Raw genomic sequence first — 24158 nt, 5'->3', positions numbered from 1 at the left:
AGGCGACAGCACTACCAACTGTGCCACCGTGCTCCATACAAACATCTTTCACACAATGAATTAACAATCACACTTAGTTAGCAGAAGACATTACATACTCACGTGAACTCAAGTGAACTTGTAACCTGTAGTATTATTTTATAAATGTTGTATTGATACTCGTCTTTAACCTGAGTAAAATATTTGAGTACTTTTTCCACCATTGCATGCGCACAACCCCAAAACATTGTCCTCAGCCGACACGCCCCAGACGTAGGGAGGTAGGTATGGTATGCCTCCTGGCGGAGATTTGTGCGCCAATTAGTGCATCTTTCAATTTCTTCTTCTTCTTCTAAAAAATTATTCACACTTACATTTATTTGGAACAATGTTTTCAGAAAATATGTTCGATGGCGGACGACGGACGTGTCTTATCTAGTGCGAGGAGGAGCGAGGAGGAATAGCTTTAAAGTGAAGTTATTAAGTCCACAAAAACATCAATTGCACCGTCAGTGGCTCAAATTAAGCTCCCGAAGCCCATGGCGCTTGCTGGCTCTTTCTTTGTGCACCTGATCCAATGACACAGAGGGGCAGATTGTGGAGGGTAAAACAAACTGCCTTCCCCGGCAGCCTTCTCTGCACACAAGGCTTTAATCTGACTTTAAACCTCAGAGAGGATGTCTCAATAGTCTGTCTCCCTGGGCAGTGAATTACCGCCCGCTTGCCTTTTGCACTCCATTGTTGTTGATAACTTCCTATAGAAGAGCCCTGGCTGCCAGCCCATCCCGCATAGCAACCCACCGAGCATTGTTAACCCCCCTGACAGAGGAGCTAGGACAGCGAGTTAGTAGACCGTAGTAAGGTCAGAGTGGGGCTAGTTGTTGTTGTTGTGAAGAACTGTAGTAACTGACCACAGAGGTGAGCAGCTGATGGTGGGAAAACACTGACCATGTTTGTAAAGACACTACAGGCCTCTTTTGCATCAGGGTACCTACCTAGCAGAGCCATAGAGTAAGACAGAGTTAGGACATTGAGGGGGCAGAAAACTGAGCGCTCGAACGCTGTTCATGCAGCCTGAACGGGGACAAGCTGGAAATACATAGTTTTCAACGAGGGCGGAGCAAATAAGAGCAATTTTAGGCATGTGTGCAACATGCCAACTGTTTAAGTATTACTAAAAAACAATCTAAAATAAAGGGATTTAAGATCATTAAAGCTGGGCTGTTGCCCGAGTCCAATGCATTTCTGCCAACTTCCGGTCCAGGACTTGTCCCCATTCAACAGAAGTCTATGTAGAAGCCCCATGAAGTGAACGGAGTTGTCGTAAATCTGTCTTACTCTATGGCTCTGCTACCAAGGAGCCAAGTAGTGTTGATTTCGTCGACTAAATCTATGACGAAAAATGTTCGTCGACTACGTTTTACTGAGGAAGACAAGCTATGATGACTAAAACTAAGACTAAATATATATATATACAATTTCGTCAACAAATAAAAACTAGTGGAGAAGAGATCCAGTAGAACTAAAAGACAAGTCATTTTACGTTTGGTTGCACGCTGAAAATAGCAGATCTACAAGATCACAACGCACTCGGCCATTTTCAGCATGCAACCAAAGTGTAAAACCTGCCATTACGACGACATCAAGGCCTGCCAAAACAACAATTTTAGTCAACTAAATCAAATGTAGATTTAGTCGACTGAAATCTTGGGATTATTTAGTCGATTTTACGGTACTTTAAAGTGAAGTTGAACGTTGGCAGAAGTTTCGATCGATACCGAGTACCGGTCCGATAACAAGTGTGGGCACCAGGCCAGGGACCCTCTGGGTTTCTTGATGCTCCAAATGGAGCATTACAGGTCTGTAACTCTGAGTTTACCCTTACGGGTCCATTTGGTTCAACTACCAAGATTCGGAAACGACTTTATAAAAAGAGAAAAAGCCCGAAGTCAATTATAGTAAGTGGTTTAGGCAACTCTGGCAGCAAGACAAGGAAAGTAAGAATGGGGGGGGGGGGGGGGGGGTGTGTATATGACCAACAACACAGGTGTTCGACACAGAACAAAAATATATCCACAGAAGTTTATTTGTGAATAAACTCCTGAACAAACCCAGGTGGTGCCCCATGAGTGAGTGAACTGGAAGGACGGACGGATTAGTGTTTATTGAGTCTAACATTAGCAGGCGTGACCGTCAGGCTGGCGGTAACCCTCTTCTCTCCTGGGGAAAACGGAACTGTGTTCCTGTAATCCAAGACTGGCCCGCAGACATTACGCCCTTTGTCACACACACACACAGAGCAATGAATGCCCTGCCGAATGCCATGGCAACCAACACAACCCTGCTGCACAATGCAATGGAGAGAGAGAGGGGAGGGGGGGGGGGGAGACCAAACAGATAGGCCCAGATGAAGGAAAGGTTCATTTATACTCGTGATAGGTTGAATTCTGTGAATAACATTTTCAATCAGTCAATCAGGTACGTCGCTTGCCGAAAAATAACTTTAGTTCAACAAAAAGTTTTTTTTTTTTGCAAAAAATACACGATCAATGTGTCGTTTAGTTCAGTAATTCAACTCGTCATCTCTAAAATGTCTGTATGACATTCTACTAAATTATGCACATTGTCATCGCAGTAAAGGTGGTTGCACACCGGCCGCGTTTTTCGGAAAACCGATGGAGAAACGCCACTAGAAATCCGAATTCACATCCGATTCGCGCCCGGTGTGTGGAGACCTTAAGCCCCAGCTTTTGGGTTCTTTTTGACTGGAGTTTTGTGGAGTTTTGTGATTACATAATTTATTATAACTCTGAACTGACCATTTTGTCTGTGTTCTCTTTGTATGTAGACACAGCCCACTATGTTCTGTGACGATAACTTTGCACCAATACGAGTGAGTTTCGGATGTGATTTGTGATTTTCCAGCGCATCGCGATCGACATATTGCTGTTTCTGGCTTACGATAAACATCGTAAGCTACTGCTAACATAAGATGCTTCTTCTTCTCTCACTCTGCGAGGCTGGGAGACAGGATGTAAATGGGTGGAAATCCAGTCTTTTCCGTGGCGGAAGCTAACTACCTCCAATGTACAAGCTCACAGCATGGCACAAAGTGCCACACTGTGAGCTTGTATCTCTGCTATTTTTTAAATAGCCAACAAAAAAAATCTAAAATGACACAGCTTTCCCGGTTTTAATGCGTTAAGTGGCTAAATGTTTTTGTTCCACCAATACATTTCCTTTGCACGAACCCCCATACTTGCCCCCATACTCGCAGTGATGATCCTGATTCCTTGTATACATTATTATTATACACATCCCAGCATACAGCCGAGTAATGCCGCGGAAACCCTTCCAATCTAGAGCTGAATCACTTTCACATCCTGTCAAGTCATAAGGTGTCAGTCCCCGGGTTGGAATAAACAGCTGGTCATGATTGAAAATGCTGACTGAAGAGATTGAAATCACACTCCACAAATTGTTGAGAAGGATTGGCAGACAGATGCTCTCCAAAGAGATGTTCGTGGCTCCTGAGTCTGATCAATGCCACATGTGCTCACATGGCTGACTGTGTGGTTCCCTCCGCTGGCCCGATGGGCCACATGAGTCCCATTTCACATGTGATTGCATTACCTTCATTTTCTCCAAGGGGAATATGCACGCAGCCACGCACGCATGCATGCACGCACACACACACACACACAGGTTCAGAGCAGGGCTATTGAGAGAGAGAGTTATGACGACTCTCCCATAGCCTTGCATTGTAAGCTATTAGGATATTCATATCACATTCAATATTCTGTAATTTACTGGTAAAACCAACTTGTTTGGAATCTGTTTTGGCGTGTTTAGAGACAAGAAGAACAATGAGAATGCAGACATTAACGCTTTATTGCCACCGTGCTACCAATAGTTCCAAACAGTAATGTATAGTAGTTGCAAACATTAATGTATCGTTCCAATAGTTCCAAACATGAATGCATAGTTCCAACGTTGGATCCTCATAATATGATGGGTGTAGTACAGTGCGACACACACGACACATGAACCACACATGATGGCGTTCGTTGCGGTGAGATCTAAGAGTGACATAACTCTCTCTTTCAACGGCTCTGCTTCAGAGTAAAGACACTGCCAGTGTTGTACATTAATCTGAAAGTGAAGTCATTTCCAAGTCTCATATCTTTTAAGTGGCTAAAAAAAACAAGAATCTGCCCGACGACTCCAGGCGTAATTTCATTGAAAACTAGAGGGGTGGCAAAATAAGTTACTACTACTTAGCAAACACTGTTTATTTACAAGCCCACAACACGTCACAATGAGCCACGTTGTGAGCTTGTAGATCGGGCTATTTCCGCTGTATTTAAGGGAAGATTGAAGGTGTTTATTGAATGCATGCTTGCAGACAAGAAGCCGAACCCTGTGGGAGATGCCAATCTAAAATCAGATTCATCTGCAAAATAAAGTTGCAGAAAATAATAAAAGTGGAGGTATTCTGCCATTCTCTGGGACCCAAAATGACAGCCCCGACTCTACTGTCAAAGTAACACAAGGGACATTTTCAGTCCTGTGACACAACAGAAGACCAAACCCTGTTTTCCAGACATTTGCATTGACATTACTTAGCACTTGGACTGAAGGGACCGACGCATCCCGGTAATGTTTGTCAGGTAAAGACAATCTTGATCTTCATAAATCTAAAAAACTCACCACGGCAACAGCGAACACTAGTGGTTTGTTTCCAAGCACTTCTACAAACAAAGCTTACAGATACAGAATCAATACAAAGGGAAATCTAACTGCCCTTGACCTTCTGTCACCTCCATATCACCGGTTAGATCTCTAATTTAAACATCAAGCTGGTGGTCCCACAGTCTGAGATTCTGAAAAGGCGTACAGACACGCACGCGTTATCTTGTCCCTTTAATCTTTTAGGCTTTAATAAGCAAACAGACTAATCTTATATTATTAAAGACACACTGCGTGACATTCAACATGAACTGAAGAACTAAAACAAACCGTAATGTTTATTCCGAACCACCCACTGAGTAGGGCTGTCACTGTCATCTGCCACTGCCATCATGAACATCTTAGTGGTTGATTAGTTGCCATACAAATGATTGCAATTAATTATTCAATTCTGTGTCCTGGCATTGGACATTGAAAGATATAAATAAAAATGACATTTATGTTGGCCTTTTAAGCTTTGTAAATACAAAATACACAGAGGGAAGATATGACAAATAACACTTAAGCCTATTCATGAGATGTACTAAGACATGACTGACAATGACTGGCACCAATGATCAAAACAAATAAACTACTATGGCCACAGCAGGCCATATCCTTATAATAATAATTTATAAATAGCCAATCTACAAGCTCACAACACTTCTATTTGTACAATCTTTGACATTTCTCGGAAAGTCTTATGGAAAGTCATACCATCAGACTGTTGAACATGGCATGGCCACCGCCTGTCATCGGGTTGGCCTTGGAGGACCTTTTGCTTTCCTCATGGACCGACCTACCTACCTACCTACCTACCTACCTACCTACCTACCTACCTACCTACATGTGGATCTTTTCACTTTAACCCATTTTGGCCTGACGTCGAAATTTAAAAAATGTCTTCTAAATCCTGACAGTTTTCTGAAATACCTCATGTTTCTATATCAGTGGTGCTCAATATGTCATGTCAAGGACCCCAAAAATTATATGTAATTGGCCGCCGACCCCCATCTGAAAATATGTTGTTCCAGGAACCCCTCAGAAGCAAAGATATGAGTTAAAAACGTTCGCTCTGAACGAATACATATTCAGCTTATAGATCTGCTATTTTTCAATAGCTAAAGTATTACATAATGCTTAAAACACCAAAAGGGGTTCCTGCCCAGAATGGTTTAATGATCCACTGTCGTGTGGAAACCTCGTTCAAAACGGTTACTTTTTTGAAGACAATAATTTGATGACCGGCAGGAGGCAGAGTCATTAGCATTAGCATCTTTCCTCCGGTCAACAAATGATTGGCTTAGGAATGCAACAAAAATATCCATGATTTCAACTCTTCATGTGGTGTGTAATTGATGGAACTACTCCTTCAATACTTTTCACCAACGCCATGAAAAAATAAAATGCAGAAACCTGTGGCCTGTAGAATGACGTTACCATAGGCGTGCGTCACTGTTTGATGACATTGCGTAGAGTGGTCCTAATGGTCAAAAGAGGTGGCTGAAATGTGCCTGAATAATGCAGGGGGGTTTTTATGTTTTTTTTATGGCTTTCGCCTTTGTTTATATATATATATATATATATATATATTTTTTTTTATAGAGGGATAGACAGTAGGCTGACAGGAAATGGGGAGAGAGATGGGGGGGGGGGGGGGGTGACATGCAGTAAAAGCCGTCGAGATCGGGAGTCGAACCCGTGGCACACTGCCAGACTGGATTGCCAGCCACGGTGCCTGGACCGCTGAGCCACGGCCCAGGCCTGAATAATGCGTTTTATAATAAATATGGAGATTTCCACCCGACCGGCAGCGACTACGCGTTGCAGACAATGTGACACATTCACTCATTCATTCACACCGAGTGAAACGAGAGAGAGAGGCTCTGTGCTGTGGTTTTAATGATGCCACACCTTCAGCCTTTCCCCTTTGTCTGCAACACACACACACACACACACACACACACACACACACACACACACACACACACACACACACACACACACACACACACACACACACACACACACACACACACACACACACACACACACACACACACACACACACACACACACACACACACACACACACACACGTTATGTGTATTGCTGCCTGCAGTAAAACAGCTCAATAGACCATGTTGTGATAGATGTGAGCAGATCCCTCACGTAGTTCACAACTCAGTCCTCCTGACCTGTAACGCCAGCTTTGGCTCTCAAACTACTTTATGATGCATTATATTATCATTAAGCTACAGAGCTAGGTGTGCAAGAGAAGAGACTTTGGTTTACCTGCAACATTACATTTCTACTGATGCTCACAACGCATGAAACTTGTAGATGTGCAACTTCTACAAAAAGTGTAAAATAGGGTTAAAGTGGTTAAACTAGCATGTTGACGCTATAATAGCTCATTTTGCTGGGGGGGGGGCTCAAGGACCCCCCCCCCTAGTAAAACACGATAGTAGTAATGTGTGTGTGTGTGTGTGATCATGTATTTGTGGGTGTGTAATGATGAACAAACACATCATTGGGTTTCACGTTCACGCGTGGCCTAAACATGGACGGTGAACAGCCTTCAAAATGACTGCCAACTGGAATCACTTAAAAACACATTACTGTGCAATAAAGACAATTAACAGATATAACACGGCAGCTTTATTGATTCTTAAACTGTAAAAAAAAAAATACCTCGTCTTCCGGGGGCCATTACATAAATATTTGTACTATCTCTTAACGCCTGTGTTTAAACATTACGCGGAGAGGTACAGTGTGTCGGAGGCAGAGATCAACAGTACAACAGTATACATGACACTATGTCCTCGTTGCATCACGGCCTGCTTTGTTGGCAACGTGAGATCAGCTAATCCCTGGAAGGAGGAACAGCCCACATTAACTCATGGAATGTTTTTCTTGTCACCACTGAGTTATGTACGTCGCAGCTAAATGTGGCCACATTAGTAGCGTATTCAATTTGACATTTAAACCCTTTACTAACTTTAAAAGAAGACAATGATTCACGACGAGGCCGGGTTCTTCTCGGGGGGGCTTTAGAGAGAATGGTCGAAAGATGAGGAGCAGGAGGACGCTAATCCCACTTTCTGGGAGGAAAATCGATTTCCCGTAAGAAACTAATGTCATTAATGGGTGTCACACTGTGTGTGGACTCACAAACAGCACAGCACGCGGGGACACAGATGGGGGGGGGGGGGGGGGGGGGGGTTGTGTCGTCTTGCGTCACCCTAGAAACCACTAGTGTTGTTGGAATTGCCTCACCCAGTGCAGTAAAACTGACTCCTACGAATATGAATTGAATATACAGAGAGTAACGAGGCTGGAAGTGTACCCAGGGTGGCTTTCACTTCTTCACTCCTTCCATTACTTATGCACTTTATTTGAAATGGCTTTGTGCACAAGCAGGCTGAGACCATGATAGTAGCCAAGCCACTATGCTTTGTGCACAAGCAGGCTGAAACCATGATGGTAGCCAAGCCACTATGCTCAAGTCACAAAACAACTATCGTCTGACTCTATAGCATGCCATATAGGCTCCGCATCAGCAATCACTTTAACTACTTTAAACCAATATGCATAGGCCATCTGAAATATTAGCCGATTGTAGATCTGATTATAGGTCTGACTCTGAGGACTAAATGACAGCGTCTTAAGTCGAAGAATACTTTACCATCTTAAGTCGAAGAATACTTTACCATCAAGCTCACACACAGTAAGAGCTATTCATACAGAGTTCAACCCGAGTCAGTACCTATTAAAATGTCCCTGTTATCAAGTAGGAAACAGCTGACCAGGTGATGACAATGCAGAGAGGAAGACAGACCCATATTTTATATAAAGTGTTATCAAGCGTGCCAGCATCATTGTGTGTACCCAAAGACATGAAGTTAAAAACAAACACAGACTTTGTGCCAGTGGCTTTCCAGCTCGCCAAAACATCCTAGCACTCTAATTATCTGGGGTGCCATCACCACAATCACATCAGAGATGACAGGGTTTACATGGCAAATGTAAATAATGCTCTATATAAATCAACATAAATCTGTATAATCAATCAACCATTCAACCAATCAATCAGATATATATCCTATCCATCATCTATCTATCCATCCGTCCCTGTGTGTCTACAGGAGGAATGCATGCTTATGTGTGGGTTCAAAAAGTCGTTCAGTTGCTAAAGGCAAGCATTCTCTTGCACTGACCACCACCAAGAAGAACTCAAGTGGTTTTACTTAAACACATTTTTACAAAGTTTTCCTTTTCAGGGGATGTTTAGAGATTCCAGGTGTTAGACACACTCCACCCTCCAGTCACTTTTTACACACACACACACACACACACACACACACACACACACACACACACACACACACACACACACACACACACACACACACACACACACACACACACACACACACACACACACACACACACACACACACACACACACACACACACACACACACACACACACACACACACACACAAGAGAGCGGGTGCATGCTTTGCAGCAGTTCCACACCCCTTAATCAAGAATGATGGCAGTCATTGGGCCCAGATGAAACCCATTTCCTCCTGTTTAACACAGCCAGAGCTGCAGCAGGCAGATTCCTGGGTTTGTTATCCCAGCAGCGTTTTCTTTTTTTGACATCAGCGGACAGGCGCTCCCCTGCACGTCGTCTGCCCCATGAACCGTAGCCTTCTCAGCTGTATGAACCGTAGCCTTCTAAAAGGTCCTAAAGCTGTATGAACCGTAGCCTTCTAGAAAAGGTCCTACAGATGTATGAACCGTAGCCTTCTAAAAGGTCCTACAGCTGTATGAACCGTAGCCTTCTAGAAAAGGTCCTACAGATGTATGAACCGTAGCCTTCTAAAAGGTCCTACAGCTGTATGAACCGTAGCCTTCTAGAAAAGGTCCTACAGATGTATGAACCGTAGCCTTCTACAAAAGGTCCTACAGCTGTATGAACCGTAGCCTTCTAAAGGTTCTACAGCTGTATGAACCGTAGCCTTCTAAAGGTCCTACAGCTGTATGAACCATAGCCTTCTAAAAAAGGTCCTAACAGCTGTATGAACCGTAGCCTTCTAAAGGTCCTACAGCTGTATGAACCGTAGCCTTCTAAAAAAGGTCCTACAGCTGTATGAACCGTAGCCTTCTAAAAAAGGTCCTAACAGCTGTATGAACCGTAGCCTTCTAAAAAAGGTCCTACAGCTGTATGAACCGTAGCCTTCTAGAAAAGGTCCTACAGCTGTATGAACCGTAGCCTTCTAAAAAAGGTCCTACAGCTGTATGAACCGTAGCCTTCTAGAAAAGGTCCTACAGCTGTATGAACCATAGCTTTCTAAAAAAGGTCCTACAGCTGTATGAACCGTAGCCTTCTAAAAAAGGTCCTACAGCTGTATGAACCTTAGCTTTCTAAAAAAGGTCCTACAGCTGTATGAACCGTAGCCTTCTAAAAAAGGTCCTACAGCTGTATGAACCGTAGCCTTCTCAAAAAGGTCCTACAGCTGTATGAACCATAGCCTTCTAAAAAAGGTCCTAACAGCTGTATGAACCGTAGCCTTCTAAAAAAGGTCCTAACAGCTGTATGAACCGTAGCCTTCTAAAAAAGGTCCTACAGCTGTATGAAACGTAGCCTTCTAAAAAAGGTCCTATACAGCTGCATCCGTGTTGAGTTGTTCCGTCAATTGAATACATTAACATATGACCACAATGGAAACAAGCCCCCAGGACTTTTTGTGCTACAGTATATCCTTTGCTGGCGTTTACTGTACCTCGGTGCCGTTTACATTTCTGACTATTAAAAGTATTCAAGAAAACATGCGGAGCAGTCTCAGCAGTGTTAGTTTTGGTCGACTAAAACCATGACGGGAAAATGTCTGTCGACTAGCTTTTGTTCACTGATGAAATGTAACTAACTAGGACTAAATATACTTAATTAAAATTTCGTCAACAACAACAAAGAAAAACTAGATGTTCTCGATTCAAAACGTTAGTGAGGTACTACTACTGGAGAAGAGATCCGGTAGAACTAATACAAGCTTTTAAAATCAGGCATTGTGACATTATAGTCGACAAACTCAACTGTAGATTTAGGCTAAATATTTAGTCACTAGTCCACTAAAGCTAGACTAAAGCTAAAACCTTTCAGATAAGACAAATTATGACAAAAACATTTTTTAATTGTATTCATTGATTGATTGAATACTTTATTAACAAGTTAGGTAACAGTTCAGGTAGTACAGTCAAATGTTATGCTACAAGGATAGCACAAGCCCCAGGGCGGTCCATTGACCTCAATAATTCAGCAGTAAGATGATATACCGTACAATATTACAATACTTAACGCTAAAAGCTCCAGTAACAAGAAAAGGTATATTTACAGAAAAGGGGGGGTGGGGTGGGGGGGGGGGTGCTCCTATAGGGTGTTCTAGGCCCTAGGGTGTTCCTAGAGAAGGATGAGGCTGGCAGGGCACTGCGTCAGGCTCTCAGAACTAGAGGCAAGTAAACTGACTTTATGGGAGCCAACCCAGGGCACAGCCAGGAGGGGAAAGAAGCGCACCACCACCTATGTAGACGCACTGCAGCACGATAGCTTAGCTAACAACACTGTAGCGCTCAAGAAGCTGATGTTAGACAGGAAAGTGTGGCGGGCAGCGATCCAGGAGTCCCGAGTTGACGTTGGCTATAGACCTCCCTCTCGCAGTAAGCCTAGGGTGTTCTACTAAATCCAATTGTATTTTGAGGGGTTTTAGGTTTAATATTGAGTCCAGATCTTTAATGTCTTTTGGCAATCTCTGTTCACTGCATCGGGCAGCCGCAAGGTCTCTCTCACACAACACACGCATTGGCGAAAAGTGACAATTCCCTGAAACGGAAGTTCACGGAATGGACTGGATGGAGTCTAGGGGCATTTGTCACTATTTTGAGTTACATGAACCACGTGACTGGCACTGATTTCTGCCCCCTCAATGGCGCAACTCTCCTTCAACGGCAAGCCATTGGTAAGCCATCGCTAAGCCATTCCACATTTTGGTGGTAGCATTAGCAGGACATCTCCTCCTTTTTGTTTTTGAGCCGAATCCTGGGGGGAATGAGGCCAGACGAGCTCCTCCTCACCACAGATCTGTGGTTATCGTACCGCTGTAGCGAGACAAGAGACAGCATGCACTGCTGCAGTGGGAAACTGACAAGTAATATTATTAAGAAATGCCAGAATTAATGTGATATCGGGTGACATCTGTGTTGACCATAGGAGTCTAGAGGGCTAAATCCAATAAGGGAAGGTCCACACACTGCACACGGCTTGAGTAAGCTGAGGAATACACACCCTAAAATCCTCAGCGCTCATAGAACTCCACCGAGTGCGCGGACGGGACCGGAACGGACCCTCGCACACCCTCTCGAGTTAACCGAACACAGGGTGGGGGGATTTCTGTGTGCAGAGGAACCTCCTCGTCTGTTATTGTTGGCAGCGAGCCATTGCTATGGGTGAGCTCAATGTGTGGGTCAATAAATGGGCCGGCCTGCCTGATTCGCATTGGGGGTTAGCTTCCTGGCCAATGGGAAGAGGATGTGGCTAACAAATGATGTGCTGAGAGGCACGCACACATACACACACACACACACACACACACGCACGTGCGTACACACACACACACACAAACGCACACCTCAGACTCTCAGTCTCTCACACGCATACCGACACGGCGACGCTGCAAAAAGGTCATGTCTGAGACCAGAGGGCAAGGTTTCTTTATTGTACCTGTGTCTATTAATATGCCGCCGTCTCTGTCGGGTGGAAACCTCATATGGGACTCCTTTTGATACAGAGACAGTCATGGCGGCAAGACTAACTAACTGTTCAGGAGAGGAGAACAACTGATTTATTGTTTTTATCCAAAATGAGTTAATAGCTGCAGGCAGACTCTTCACATACTAGAGCATGTCTGAAATAAATGTCAGAGCTGAAATCGACATGTAAATATGAAATAAATGCTTGTGTAGCTATGCGTAATCTTAAAGACCACAGAAGTGAACATTTCAAGCCCGTTTTCTCAACTCGCTGTTTTCTCCAAAATATATCTCCAAAACTGGTGGGTCAAACTGAACAACCAATGTCAATTTGAAGCTATGATTCCCTGCTTTCACTTCAGTTTGCTGTTGTCTCACTTAGCCTCGGTCACATATGTCCAAAATTATTACTTTTCAGGATTACGTTTTTTCAAATCACACCTGTGTGAAGTGAGGCGCGCTCTTATCATACATCATCTCATTCCAGCCAATCAAAATTGCGTCCTCACTTTTGTCTTCAATGTTTGTGTTTACACACTTTTGTCTTCCATGTTTGTGTTTACACACTTTTATCTTCCATGTTTGTGTTTACACACTTTTGTCTTCAATGTTTGTGTTTACACACTTTTATCTTTCATGTTTGTGTTTACACACTTTTGTCTTCAATGTTTGTGTTTACACACTTTTATCTTTCATGTTTGTGTTTACACACTTTTGTCTTCCATGTTCGTGTTTACACACTTTTGTCTTCCATGTTCGTGTTTACACAGACCCTCAAAGTTGGACACAGTTACCGCCAACAACAAAAGAATAGCTAAAGTAGCACATCTACAAGCTCAAGAAGCTTTGAGGTGAGCTTGTGGATCTACGGTTAAAAAATGGAGATAGGAGGTTTCTGCTGCCCGACAGCAATCTACTGCCGGAAAATAATGACCAGGATACAGCTTTCAAGACACACAGCCCTGACCTCTGACCTCCTGGGACAATGACATACGGAGAACGTTGAAGCTTGGGAAATAAGACCGTACAACCTAGATTACCCTAAAAACCACAGCTTGTCACACAGCTGATTTACAGTGAGGCCCAAACAATAACACGCTTGAGCAATTTAATAATTCCACCATGCTACGTATAAATCATAAAAGCAAGCACAAAAGCATTTTATGTTACAGTAGAACAATAATTCACATGGTCTATTTATTTGGGCTAAATTACATTAAGGGGAAACTCTGGTCAAAGGAATTTTGTGATAAAGTCAAGGGGCGATAGAAGCTGCACGCACGCACGCACACACGCACGCACACACACACACACACAGCGGTGGAGTGGAGTGACGGACAGGGTATGGTTTTCTCCCAAAACATTCCTGCGTTGTTTTTGTGAGAAACCAGAACTAGGAGGACCCGGGCCTCGTCTCCAGACAAGGCTCAGGGTACAACTTTGACCTTAACCAAAACCACAGCGCCGCTTCGGGTTCAAATGTGTAACACGTTAGCCGTCGTACCAGAAGTAGCGAAAGGCGTGGAGAGAAATGTGTTCTTTAGCAAAGTATGATTTAAGAGACAGTCTCCATGTGGTAACAGAATATACTGCTTGGCAGCTCAATTATGACACTGTGGGCACATATAAAAGTTATGGGGTTTTTACCCTCATCCTCAGAGGACACACACACACACACGCACGCACGCACGCACGCACGCACACAGACACGCAAACACACACACACACAGCTGCTGCCGAGCGAGAAACACCTGGCTGGAGATCAGTACTCAACTCCAGTACTTGAGTACAAATATTAGTGAAAATCTAAATTGCTCAGTCACATATGTCACAAATATAAATGAATACAAATGCATGCCAGCACGGATATACCAATGAATGCATTACTGCATTCAAATTTAGACAAAAAAATAAAAAAAATACCTCAAGGGGGCTAGTTAGCAAAGAGGTTATGACCTTTGACCTTTGCTGCTTAGTCAGCACAGGGTGGGCCGTTGACCCCCGTGCAGTAACGTAACGGCCAGCGTGTGTGTGTGTGTGTGGGGGGGGGGGGGGGTGTCACGGGTAATAAGCCCACATCTGGGAGACTTATGACCATTAGCGCTGAGCTCTGAGACTCTGACAAAACACCCATCGTGAAATGAGAGCCCTTGTGTAAAATAAATAATACGACACTTTCAAGTGAAAAGTGAAGGGCAAAAAAACCTGCATGTGCACAGGAAATGATCTCAGGGGTAAATGAAGCATTCGGGGAATGCTCCACCGCGGCCTTTACGATGAGTTAAATAAAACATACCATTTCAAAAAGGAAACTTGGCCTAGAATGTACAGAGCGGTCGGTGGTATGTTAGCTTGACCATAGAGTACACGGCAGTAGGCATACATCTTTTTAAAAAGAAAACAAAAAAATGGAAAATGAAAATCAGGGGGAGCTCTTCTTCGTTCACATTCAAGGTCAACGCCTCAGACGCCCCCTTGAAGACAAACAAGAGGGCGATGTGAGGACGACGACGCAGGATACAGGACACCTCACCGCTGGCTGTCTTCACTATAAATGTTTTATAGTTGGGTGATCCGTGCTCGGCTCGCTATAGCAGAAAGAAACGCCGCTATAGGTGGTGAATAATGCAGGATCAGCTAACTAACGTGCTCCATGACCATGAGAGAGAGAGAGAGAGAGAGAGAGAGAGAGAGAGAGAGAGAGAGAGAGAGAGAGAGAGAGAGAGAGAGACGCCTCTGGTTTCAACAGAAGAGCGGGACAACAACATGAGTGCTCCTTTTCCCACATTACCATTTAGGATTAGGCCTGACGACGACTCTACAAATGTCTTCTAAATCATGACAGTTTTCTGTCCTTGACATGTTCATGTCAAGGACCCCCAAAAATATATGTAATAGGCCGCCGACGCCCATCTAAAAATATGTTGTTCCACATTTTCACGATTTTTCAAAAATAGCAGACCTACAAGCTCGTAGCGCGGCACTCGGTGCCGCACTATGAGCTTGTAGATCTACTATTTTTCAACAGCTAAAGTATAACATAATGCTTAAAACACCAAAAGGGGTACCACCAGGATGGGTTAACAGATCTATAAAAGGTTTGAATAAATAAATAAAAAACAGCCACGAGGCATTGTCAAGTCTAATATCTCCCTTCCCAAGAAAGGATTCCCCTTTGGATGAGTGGTGGTAGGTATATTTGGAGATCTGGGATTAAGCCTTTGACTCAAGGCGGCTATATGTCTGCAACAATGGTGTCGACTGGACTGAGCTCCACTCATTCATTACGTGACTCTGCAAAGGCTGTGGAGGCTGTGGAGCGATGCGATCAGTTTTCATATCAATAAACTTCGTCTTTTGGATAAAACTTCGTCCTGGGCGCTGGGTGTTACTAATAGAAAGGATGGTTAACTTCGTCATTTTATGTTTTAGCGGTGGATATTAAAAAAAGAAATGGTGGATCTACAAGCTCACAGTGCGTAATCTGCGTATTAATGGGTGAAGTTGTTCCCGAGGACTGTGGAAGAAGGAGAAGTCAGAGATGTTCCAGTGAGTGACTTGGAGCCCAGAGGTCAAGCCCAGTACCAGCGGGGCCCATTCCCATAAGGATAACAACGGAGCCTGTTCATGCTAACTCCTCGCCCTGCTCTGTTTACCTCTCTCTAACCTCACCGCAATCCCCGCCCGGCCTTCCTCCATCAGCCCCCACCTCCCACAAACCTCCTCCTCCTAGGTATATTCCCCGTCTCTAAGTGGGGCTCGACGGTGGCCCACTGGCCCAGTCCGTCTCCTCTCACCCCATTAGCGCTGATAACCAGGGCAGCAGAATGACCCAACGTCACCTCCTCTCCGCTTTCACCGTCTCTCTTTGTCTTTGCTAATAACAAACATAGTTGAGTCACTGAACCCACACCTGCTGGAGTTTATCAAGGCATGTTTTGTAGTGTGCAGATGTGCTATTTACGAAAACATTTTCATTTAGTAGAAAAAAAACATGCACACAAAACCATTTGAAGATTTTGAACCCTAGCGTCCCAACTCTGGGCATGACCAAAATAAACTCTCTGTGATAAATGGTATCACCTGTTTTCCACAAAGAGATTTGGTCACGCATTTGGTCCATATGAAAGTGCTTTCAGTTGTTACGCTGGAAATGTCACCTTCCAAATCGTTTTCCAAGTTTGAGGGCTGAAATGCCCTCGCTTTAAATTCACAATGTGCCAACAAATTTATATGGGGACAAAGTCAAGGCCTTTTTGTCCCCGTGTGAGATCCAGTGGTGGGAGGAAGTGTCCTCTATAGGCCTTGACTGGCCATGAAATGGGGGGACATTAAAAGTGACGGCCTGGGCAGTACAGGTCAGTTGAGCAGTGATTCACTGCTGACTGAGAGGGCAGTAAAACATGCCGACAACCTGCTGGGGGACTCATCTCCATACAAATGGCTGGGTGGTGTGATGAGACGGCCAGTTTCTTAGGGATGAGAGACAAGGTGACTTTTGTCTCCACAGTCAGACACGTTTCACCTTGCACGATTCTGGTGTGCACGCATCCGTCAGTGTAAAGCTGTTCCCTTCCGCACAAGAATGAAAATATAGCGTTGCTGTCAGAAACGTCTTTTCTCCGCTATATTAACTTTTTGTGGGTTTGTTTTGTAAATTCATGCCCTGCTTGTACTTGATCATAGTCACACAAAAGAAACAGTAGCAGATCTACAAGCTCCAAACGCAAGGCAAAGTTAAATATTTCTTATGGAGGGGTTGGGCACGTGTGATGTGTGCCTTGCCTTCCCAGATAAGAATGAAACTCAAAATGAAATGGTTCTAAACTCCAAAAACACATCCAAGGATGTATGGTAGCACTCAACCACTTAGAATAGGTCAGGTACACATACACTGCCTCAATTTCACCAATTGAACTTGGCCAGATTGAATTTGGCCAGACGAGAATGCAAACGTTTCGGCCTAGTCCAACTCCCACCTCATCAGACATATACAGTGTACTGCATTGACTGCATTGACCTGAGGGGTCTATCTTTGCCCCATCTCATTGTTTCCTTCTACGGCAAAACTCTTTGCCTTGTTCGTCCCAGAATAGGCGACGCCTAGGGTTCATGTGGATAAATTCATTTGATACTGAGGATTTTACTGTGTACAGTGTAGGGTTGCATGCAGTCAGGCCGGGCGATTAATATGACTTCATGAATTCAACATCAGAATTATTTCAAACGTCCGCCTCGATTATGATAAATGAACGATAAAATGAGCGATCCACAAGCTCACAGCCGACTCGCTGTTACACAGGGAGGCGCATAAATGTGACTCGCACTGTGAGCTTGTAGATCGGCTACTTTCGCTACTTTTGTACACCACCACTGTACAACGAAGTATAACACAGACTGTTGCTTACTGTGTCGCTCTGGATTAAGAGTGTCTGCTAAATGCCTAAATTGTAAATTGTTAAATGGTTAATCAGAATAGTAAAATCCTCTCAAAATCCAACCCTATAACGTCCCCGTCATGAGGTGGAAAACGTGTAAAGCTGGCCAATAGGGAAATGATAAAAGTCATGGGCCCCGTGGCGTTAAGTGGATCAAACGATTACAGAAACATTGATGATTGATCCATTTAGTCCGTTATAAATTAAGTGGGTTATCAGTTCCAAAATATCGTTTTTTTCCCCGAAATATTCTGTTAATTGTCCAGCCCGGGGCTTGTTGTTGTAGTAACACAGAGGGACGACGTGTCAGACAGTCACCACCACCACCCCCTCCTCTGCACCCCCCCACCCCTCCCCTCCCCTCCCTGTGTGGTCTCTCCTCCTCACCCTAAACATTCCTCTTCAATCTAGGGGGGGGGGGGGGGGGGGGGGGGTCTCTCCTCGCACCGAGAGACGACGGCAATGCCAAACAATTGGTCAGACAGACACGTAAAACCAAAAGACACAAAGAAGAGGTTGGACGCAACCAACAACACGTGTGTCTCTATGACTGTCAATATTAATGATAATAAAAAATATAACAATCTGTCACAACAACTTCACAGCCTCAGCAATGGTTTAGCCATCTCAACATCTGGTTTTGGAAGATCCTCTAAGTACGTGCGCATGCGTGCGGTGCATGTGCATGCTATGTGTGTGTGTGTGTGTGTGTGTGTGTGTGTGTGTGTGTGTGTGTGTGTGTGTGTGTGTGTGTGTGTGTGTGTGTGTGTGTGTGTGTGTGTGTGTGTGTGTGTGTGCACGCGTGCATACGAACTGTACAATGTATACCCACAAATACATTGTGAGGAGGATGATAAAACTGGCATTCTGAATTGTTGATGTCCTCACAAGTATAGTAATACAAACATCTGTGCGTGTGTCTGTGCGCGCTCAAGAGCATTATTAATGCAGCAATCCGTGCACACCACGGTATAGCACTGTTACATCATATGATTTCAGAATTTCATCATATACTTGCAACTGGAAGGAAACTGGCTGTTTCCGGTGGAAAAGGTGGTATTTCCAACGCGCGCGCACACACACGCACGCACGCACACACGCACACACACACACAGTTGTTCTGTTTATTCCGCAGAAGAACAAAACACCTGTGAATGAATGGCCAGTCGTACAAGGCTCTTAAGAATACTGTCATCATCATGATGGGCTCTGAAATGCAGGCTGTTATTTACTAGCAGCAAGCAGGTCGTTCTCACACATTTACAGTCCATGAGATCATGATGCTACAGGAAGGTATGGAAAAGGTTTCCAATGACCGTTTCTAAGCTGCATCCAAATACAAACACCTGGGGGGGGGGGGGGGGGGGGGGGGGGGGAGAGATATTGTATTGTTCCACTTTTTGCTTTGGCAATGTAAACATGTGTCTCATGCCAATAAAGCCAATTAAATTGAACTGACAGACAGACTGACTGACAGACAGACAGACAGACAGACAGACAGACAGACAGACAGACAGACAGACAGACAGACAGACAGACAGACAGACAGACAGACAGACAGACAGACAGACAGACAGACAGACAGACAGACAGACAGACAGACAGACAGACAGACAGACAGACAGACAGACAGACAGACAGACAGACAGACAGACAGACAGACAGACAGACGCGTTACAAAGCAGAAGTTTGTAAACAAGCTTTAACAGACAGGATCACGTGTGAACGCATTAAGACAGACTGGACACATCCATTCCATTCCAGACAACTATCTCTCAGACATACTCTTGCTCTGTGCTCTGACTGCGCTGGGCTCAGGGCTGCTCTCTCTCTCTCTCTCTCTCTCTCTCTACTCTAAAAGGACCAGTCAACACTCAACATTTCATGACATGGACAGATGGCTTTATGGCTCAACTAATTTTAAGGTACATGTGTAATGGAATGCCTGTGCACTGCTCATTAGGGCCAAGCTGCAATAAAACGTAGGAGGGAGCTGGGCAGTCAAGAAGAGGACTTAAATGAGTATGTGCGCGCGCGGGTGTGTGTGTTCGCGTTCGCGCGTGCGAGAGAGATCAGGGGAGTTTTCTCAGAGAGACAAAAGATGTTTTTTGTCTCTTTTGTGGCGCTTCACCCACTTTTGGACAAAGAATATACAGACAAGGCAAGCTTGACATAGAGGACAATGGTGGACTCAAACTCTAAACAGCCTAGTCGGAACATCATGATACTAACAAGTAACAACAACCAATGATAAAACATAGAATCATAACCTAAGAAGCACCCCAGAGGATGGTTTAAATCTATGTCTTCCTGTCAGCTAGTGTCTTTGATGTTTTTTTTCCTTCTCTTTCGAGGGTTTATTGGTCTACTACACTTTCTCAGAGGCACACAGTAAACCCAAGACTCTCTCCCCGTTCTCTTTTTACACTATACTTCCAGGAGGGAACATGTGGTATAATAAACAGTGTGTGTGTGTGTGTGTGTGTGTGTGTGTGTGTGTGTGTGTGTGTGTGTGTGTGTGTGTAAATAAATATTAGATAGATCGATAGATAGAATCTATCCATGTGTGTAGCCTACCGAGTGTCTGTCTCTCTCTCTCTGTACAATACAACATGATTGTCATTAATTGCAGTGGTGGAAAGTAACTAAGTACATTTACTTAAGTATGAGTATTTCCAATATTTTACATTACAAATATTGTACTTTTACTCGACTACACTTATTTGAAAACTTTAGTGACTAGTTACTTTGTAGATTTTGATTATTATTACAAAACATTGTAAACAACTTGTAGACATTGTAAAACTTCAAATGGTACATTCTGCTGCATAATGAGTACTTTTACTTTTGGTACATTTTGATGCCAATACTTTTGTACTTTTAAGTGCATTTTGCATTCCGGACTTTTACTTATATATTATATATATATAGTTATTATAGTATTTCTATTTTACAGTACTTTTACTTAAGTAAAAAATGTGAGTAGCTACTTTTTCCACCACTGTTTAAGTGTCATTCTGAATTCATTATGGCAAGCCTAAAACGGCTTGATTTAATAGCTAGACTGGTCCATAATCCACCACAACTGTCATTTAAGGTATCCAGACCACAATATTCTTCCTAGTATCCAAAATTGCCACCTACCCTACCCACTGCCTTGATGACATATCCCCATGGTTTCTGTGTACAATACAACATGATAAAATGATTGTCATTAGATGTAATTTCAGAGTACTGAACGTCACATTAACATGAACTCAACCTACCCACTGCATGCCTTGATGACATATCCCCTGGTTTCTGTGTACAATACAACATGATACAATGATTGTCATTTCAGAGTACTGTCTGAACGTCACATTAACATGAACCAGAGCCATAGAACAGATGGCTCTGAGATATGACATGAACCTACCCACTGCCTTGATGACATATCCCCGGGGCGAGCGGAGCGCCCGGCGCATCCACGCCTCTCTGAGCACCTCCAGGTGGTTGGCGTTGCCCTGCACGAACAGCACCAGGTTGTCCAGCATCCAGCCCTGGAAGGACACCTCGGCCACGGCTCTCACCAGCCGCTTGTTCCAGAAGCTGCGCAGGTTCTGCGCCCTGAAGTCCAAGAAGATGTCGTGTCCGCTGCTGCTGCTGCCACTGCCGCCGCTCGCCGCCGTCGCGTCCGCCGTGTTGTTGGCGTGGTGGTGGTTGTTGTTGTGGCTGAACGTTGGACCTCCAACACCACCACCGGGGCTCTCCTCCTCCTCGTCTCGGCTGAAGACGAGCGCCAGAGACGCGGCGGAGAGCTGAACGAGCCGCTGCTGTTGAGACATGCCTGCGGTGCTGCTGCACTGCTGCTGCTGCTGCTGCTGGCTGCAATCTCCGTTTTTTTACGACTTCAATAAAAACCTGTCATGCTACTACTACTAGTAGCAGACAGTGCCCGCACAATATACATTAAAAAAATAAAAACAAATGGAAACACGTTGAAGTTGTTTAAAATTAGCTCTTCTTTTTGAAACTCCAGGAGAAAGGGTGATAGATAGATAGGTATTCGCTCGCCGCTGCTGCTTGTTGCTGCCGTACATTCCAGCAGCGTGTGAATGATAGTGAAGCAGGAGCACACAGTCTCTCTCTGCTTCCAAGGTAACAGTGAGTGACGACGGTGGTGTTACACAGACATGGGGGGACCTGTTGAATCTGGTAACGCCAGGGGTCGCCGTTTAGCGATACATCTAAAAGGTTTATTACCATTGATTGATTGACATTTTTTATTTTTTATTTCACACTTTCACAGTCAGTATGTAGAATGGGTACATTTCAAACGAAACTTAGGTCAATACAAAAACTGAGGACGAAACCATGAAAAGCACTAAGACGCGTTTACATCAGGGTCCTCCATTTTCAATTTAAAGACGTACAAATATACACTTCTATGAAAAACAGGTAATCATCATATAAAGAAAGTTTTAAAAAAAAGGGAAAAACATGTACAGTATGGGAAAGACTGTGTGTGCCCGTGTGGGGGGGACTCTGATGCTCTTGACAGCGGTTTTGAAGGAGCTAAATTATATTAATTGAATCCCTTGTTTGAGCCGAATCTGGGTTGCACGTGGTTTGTTGTACTCCCTCTGGTGTTGAGTCTGGACTTCATTGACATTAAGGAAGACATTATTGTCTTCTTTAAAACTGAAGACCTACCTATTTTCACAAGCTTTCAGTTAGATTTGGACTGGAGTGTGTACAAATAAATAACTCTTTAATTACACATTTTGTATCATGATGTATTTCTTACCCTTATTTCTATTGTATTTTTGAGTGGTGTAAACCACTCCTACAACTGGCTTTGTTAGTTTACGTGTCTGTCTGTCTGTGCTCAAATGAGCATGGTTGCTATGGTCACCCAGTTCACACGTGTGTGATTTCATTACGTCAGACATTACGTCAGACCACAGCTGATCAGTCTATATAAGACCTTACACCACTCAGTTCACACGGGTGTGATTTTTATTTCATTGAAGCACATTGCGTCAGATTAACATATGGAATGAATTCTGTACTGGCCATATTATATGGAGCGTGTCTTGAGTGTACAGGGTTTGATGAGGTCAGATCAACATATGAAATGTCAGAACAGGTCAGCTCCATATATGGAGAGCAAAGCGTGGCAGCGGGGGCAGTGTCTTGAGTGTACAACAGGGTTTGATGAGGGCCCAGGTAGGGCCGGGCCTTACTTTTCGGGCCTGTTGAGAACTCTAGTTTTCGCCGGCTGACGGGTGCGGCTGCACTAATAACTTTGGGGCAGGCTCGTCTAGACCAGGGGATGCTTTGGCAATGTCTCGGGACCCCCGCCCCGCCCCCTCCCGACCCCCAATATAAATTGACTGCTACAATAACCTTAATAATAGAGACAATACACCATAAATAAAATACTGAAACCAGATATAATCATTAGGGAAGGTGTATGCATGTACTATGTGTACTATATGTAAACTCTTCATTTCCACTTTCCAGCCATTCAGCTGCAAATCTTTTTTTTTTTTTTTTTAATAATTTGGGGACCCCCCAAAATATTTTGGCGACCCCCCGAGGGGTCGCGACCCACGGGTTGAGAACCCCTGGTCTAGACTAGAGTTTGAATGGACAGGTATCAGTCAAAAGGGAGGATGGATGGAGAAGAATCAATTAACATATGGAATGTCAGAACAGGTTCTGACATATATCCAATCCATATATGGAGATCTAAGGGTTTGAGGTTTGAGGTCAGATGTAGAGTTGCTGGTCAATATTGATGACATCAGGATCTCCATATATGGGCTTAATTGCGACAGCAGGTCGCATTTACTATGACATCAGGGATCTACATCACTGATGATGTCACGTGACCTGGGCACCATATATGGGCCTAATGGGGGCTTTCCCCATGTATGGGGATTTTGAGTGATACACTGACTGTTTGAGTCATACACTGACTGTCTGACTGACGGACAAAAAACATACGATTTCATAGTAAATGCGACCTGCCGTCGCAAAAACAACAGACAAACAAACTCTGCCACTGTGCCACATATCAAGTGACCTGTGACCCACCATCGCCATCCTCACACCACTTGACAAAATGCAAAACAGCAGACCCTGGTGTCACATAATTAAATATGGTACCGGATTCCATGTAACAGCAGAAAAGAGGCGGGCTCAGCAGGCAG

The 24158-nt window shown here is 44.1% G+C and overlaps 1 protein-coding gene across 1 annotated transcript in view; it reads right to left on the bottom strand.

The window, feature by feature from the left end:
* Nucleotides 1-22128, bottom strand: part of stox1 (storkhead box 1) — a 39258-nt gene extending 17130 nt beyond the window's left edge. Inside the window, exon 1 of the mRNA XM_079511561.1 lies at nt 21377-22128. Within this exon, the coding sequence (XP_079367687.1) occupies nt 21377-21785 (409 nt within the window). The 5' untranslated portion in view covers nt 21786-22128. The remainder of the gene's footprint in view (nt 1-21376) is intronic.
* Between the last annotated feature and the right edge of the window lie 2030 nt (nt 22129-24158).

Source organism: Electrona antarctica (assembly GCF_951216825.1).
Source record: "Electrona antarctica genome assembly, chromosome: 10".
Lineage (NCBI taxonomy): Eukaryota > Metazoa > Chordata > Actinopteri > Myctophiformes > Myctophidae > Electrona > Electrona antarctica.
Note: the sequence above shows the minus strand (reverse complement) of the source record. Positions and strands in the feature narration are given on the sequence as shown.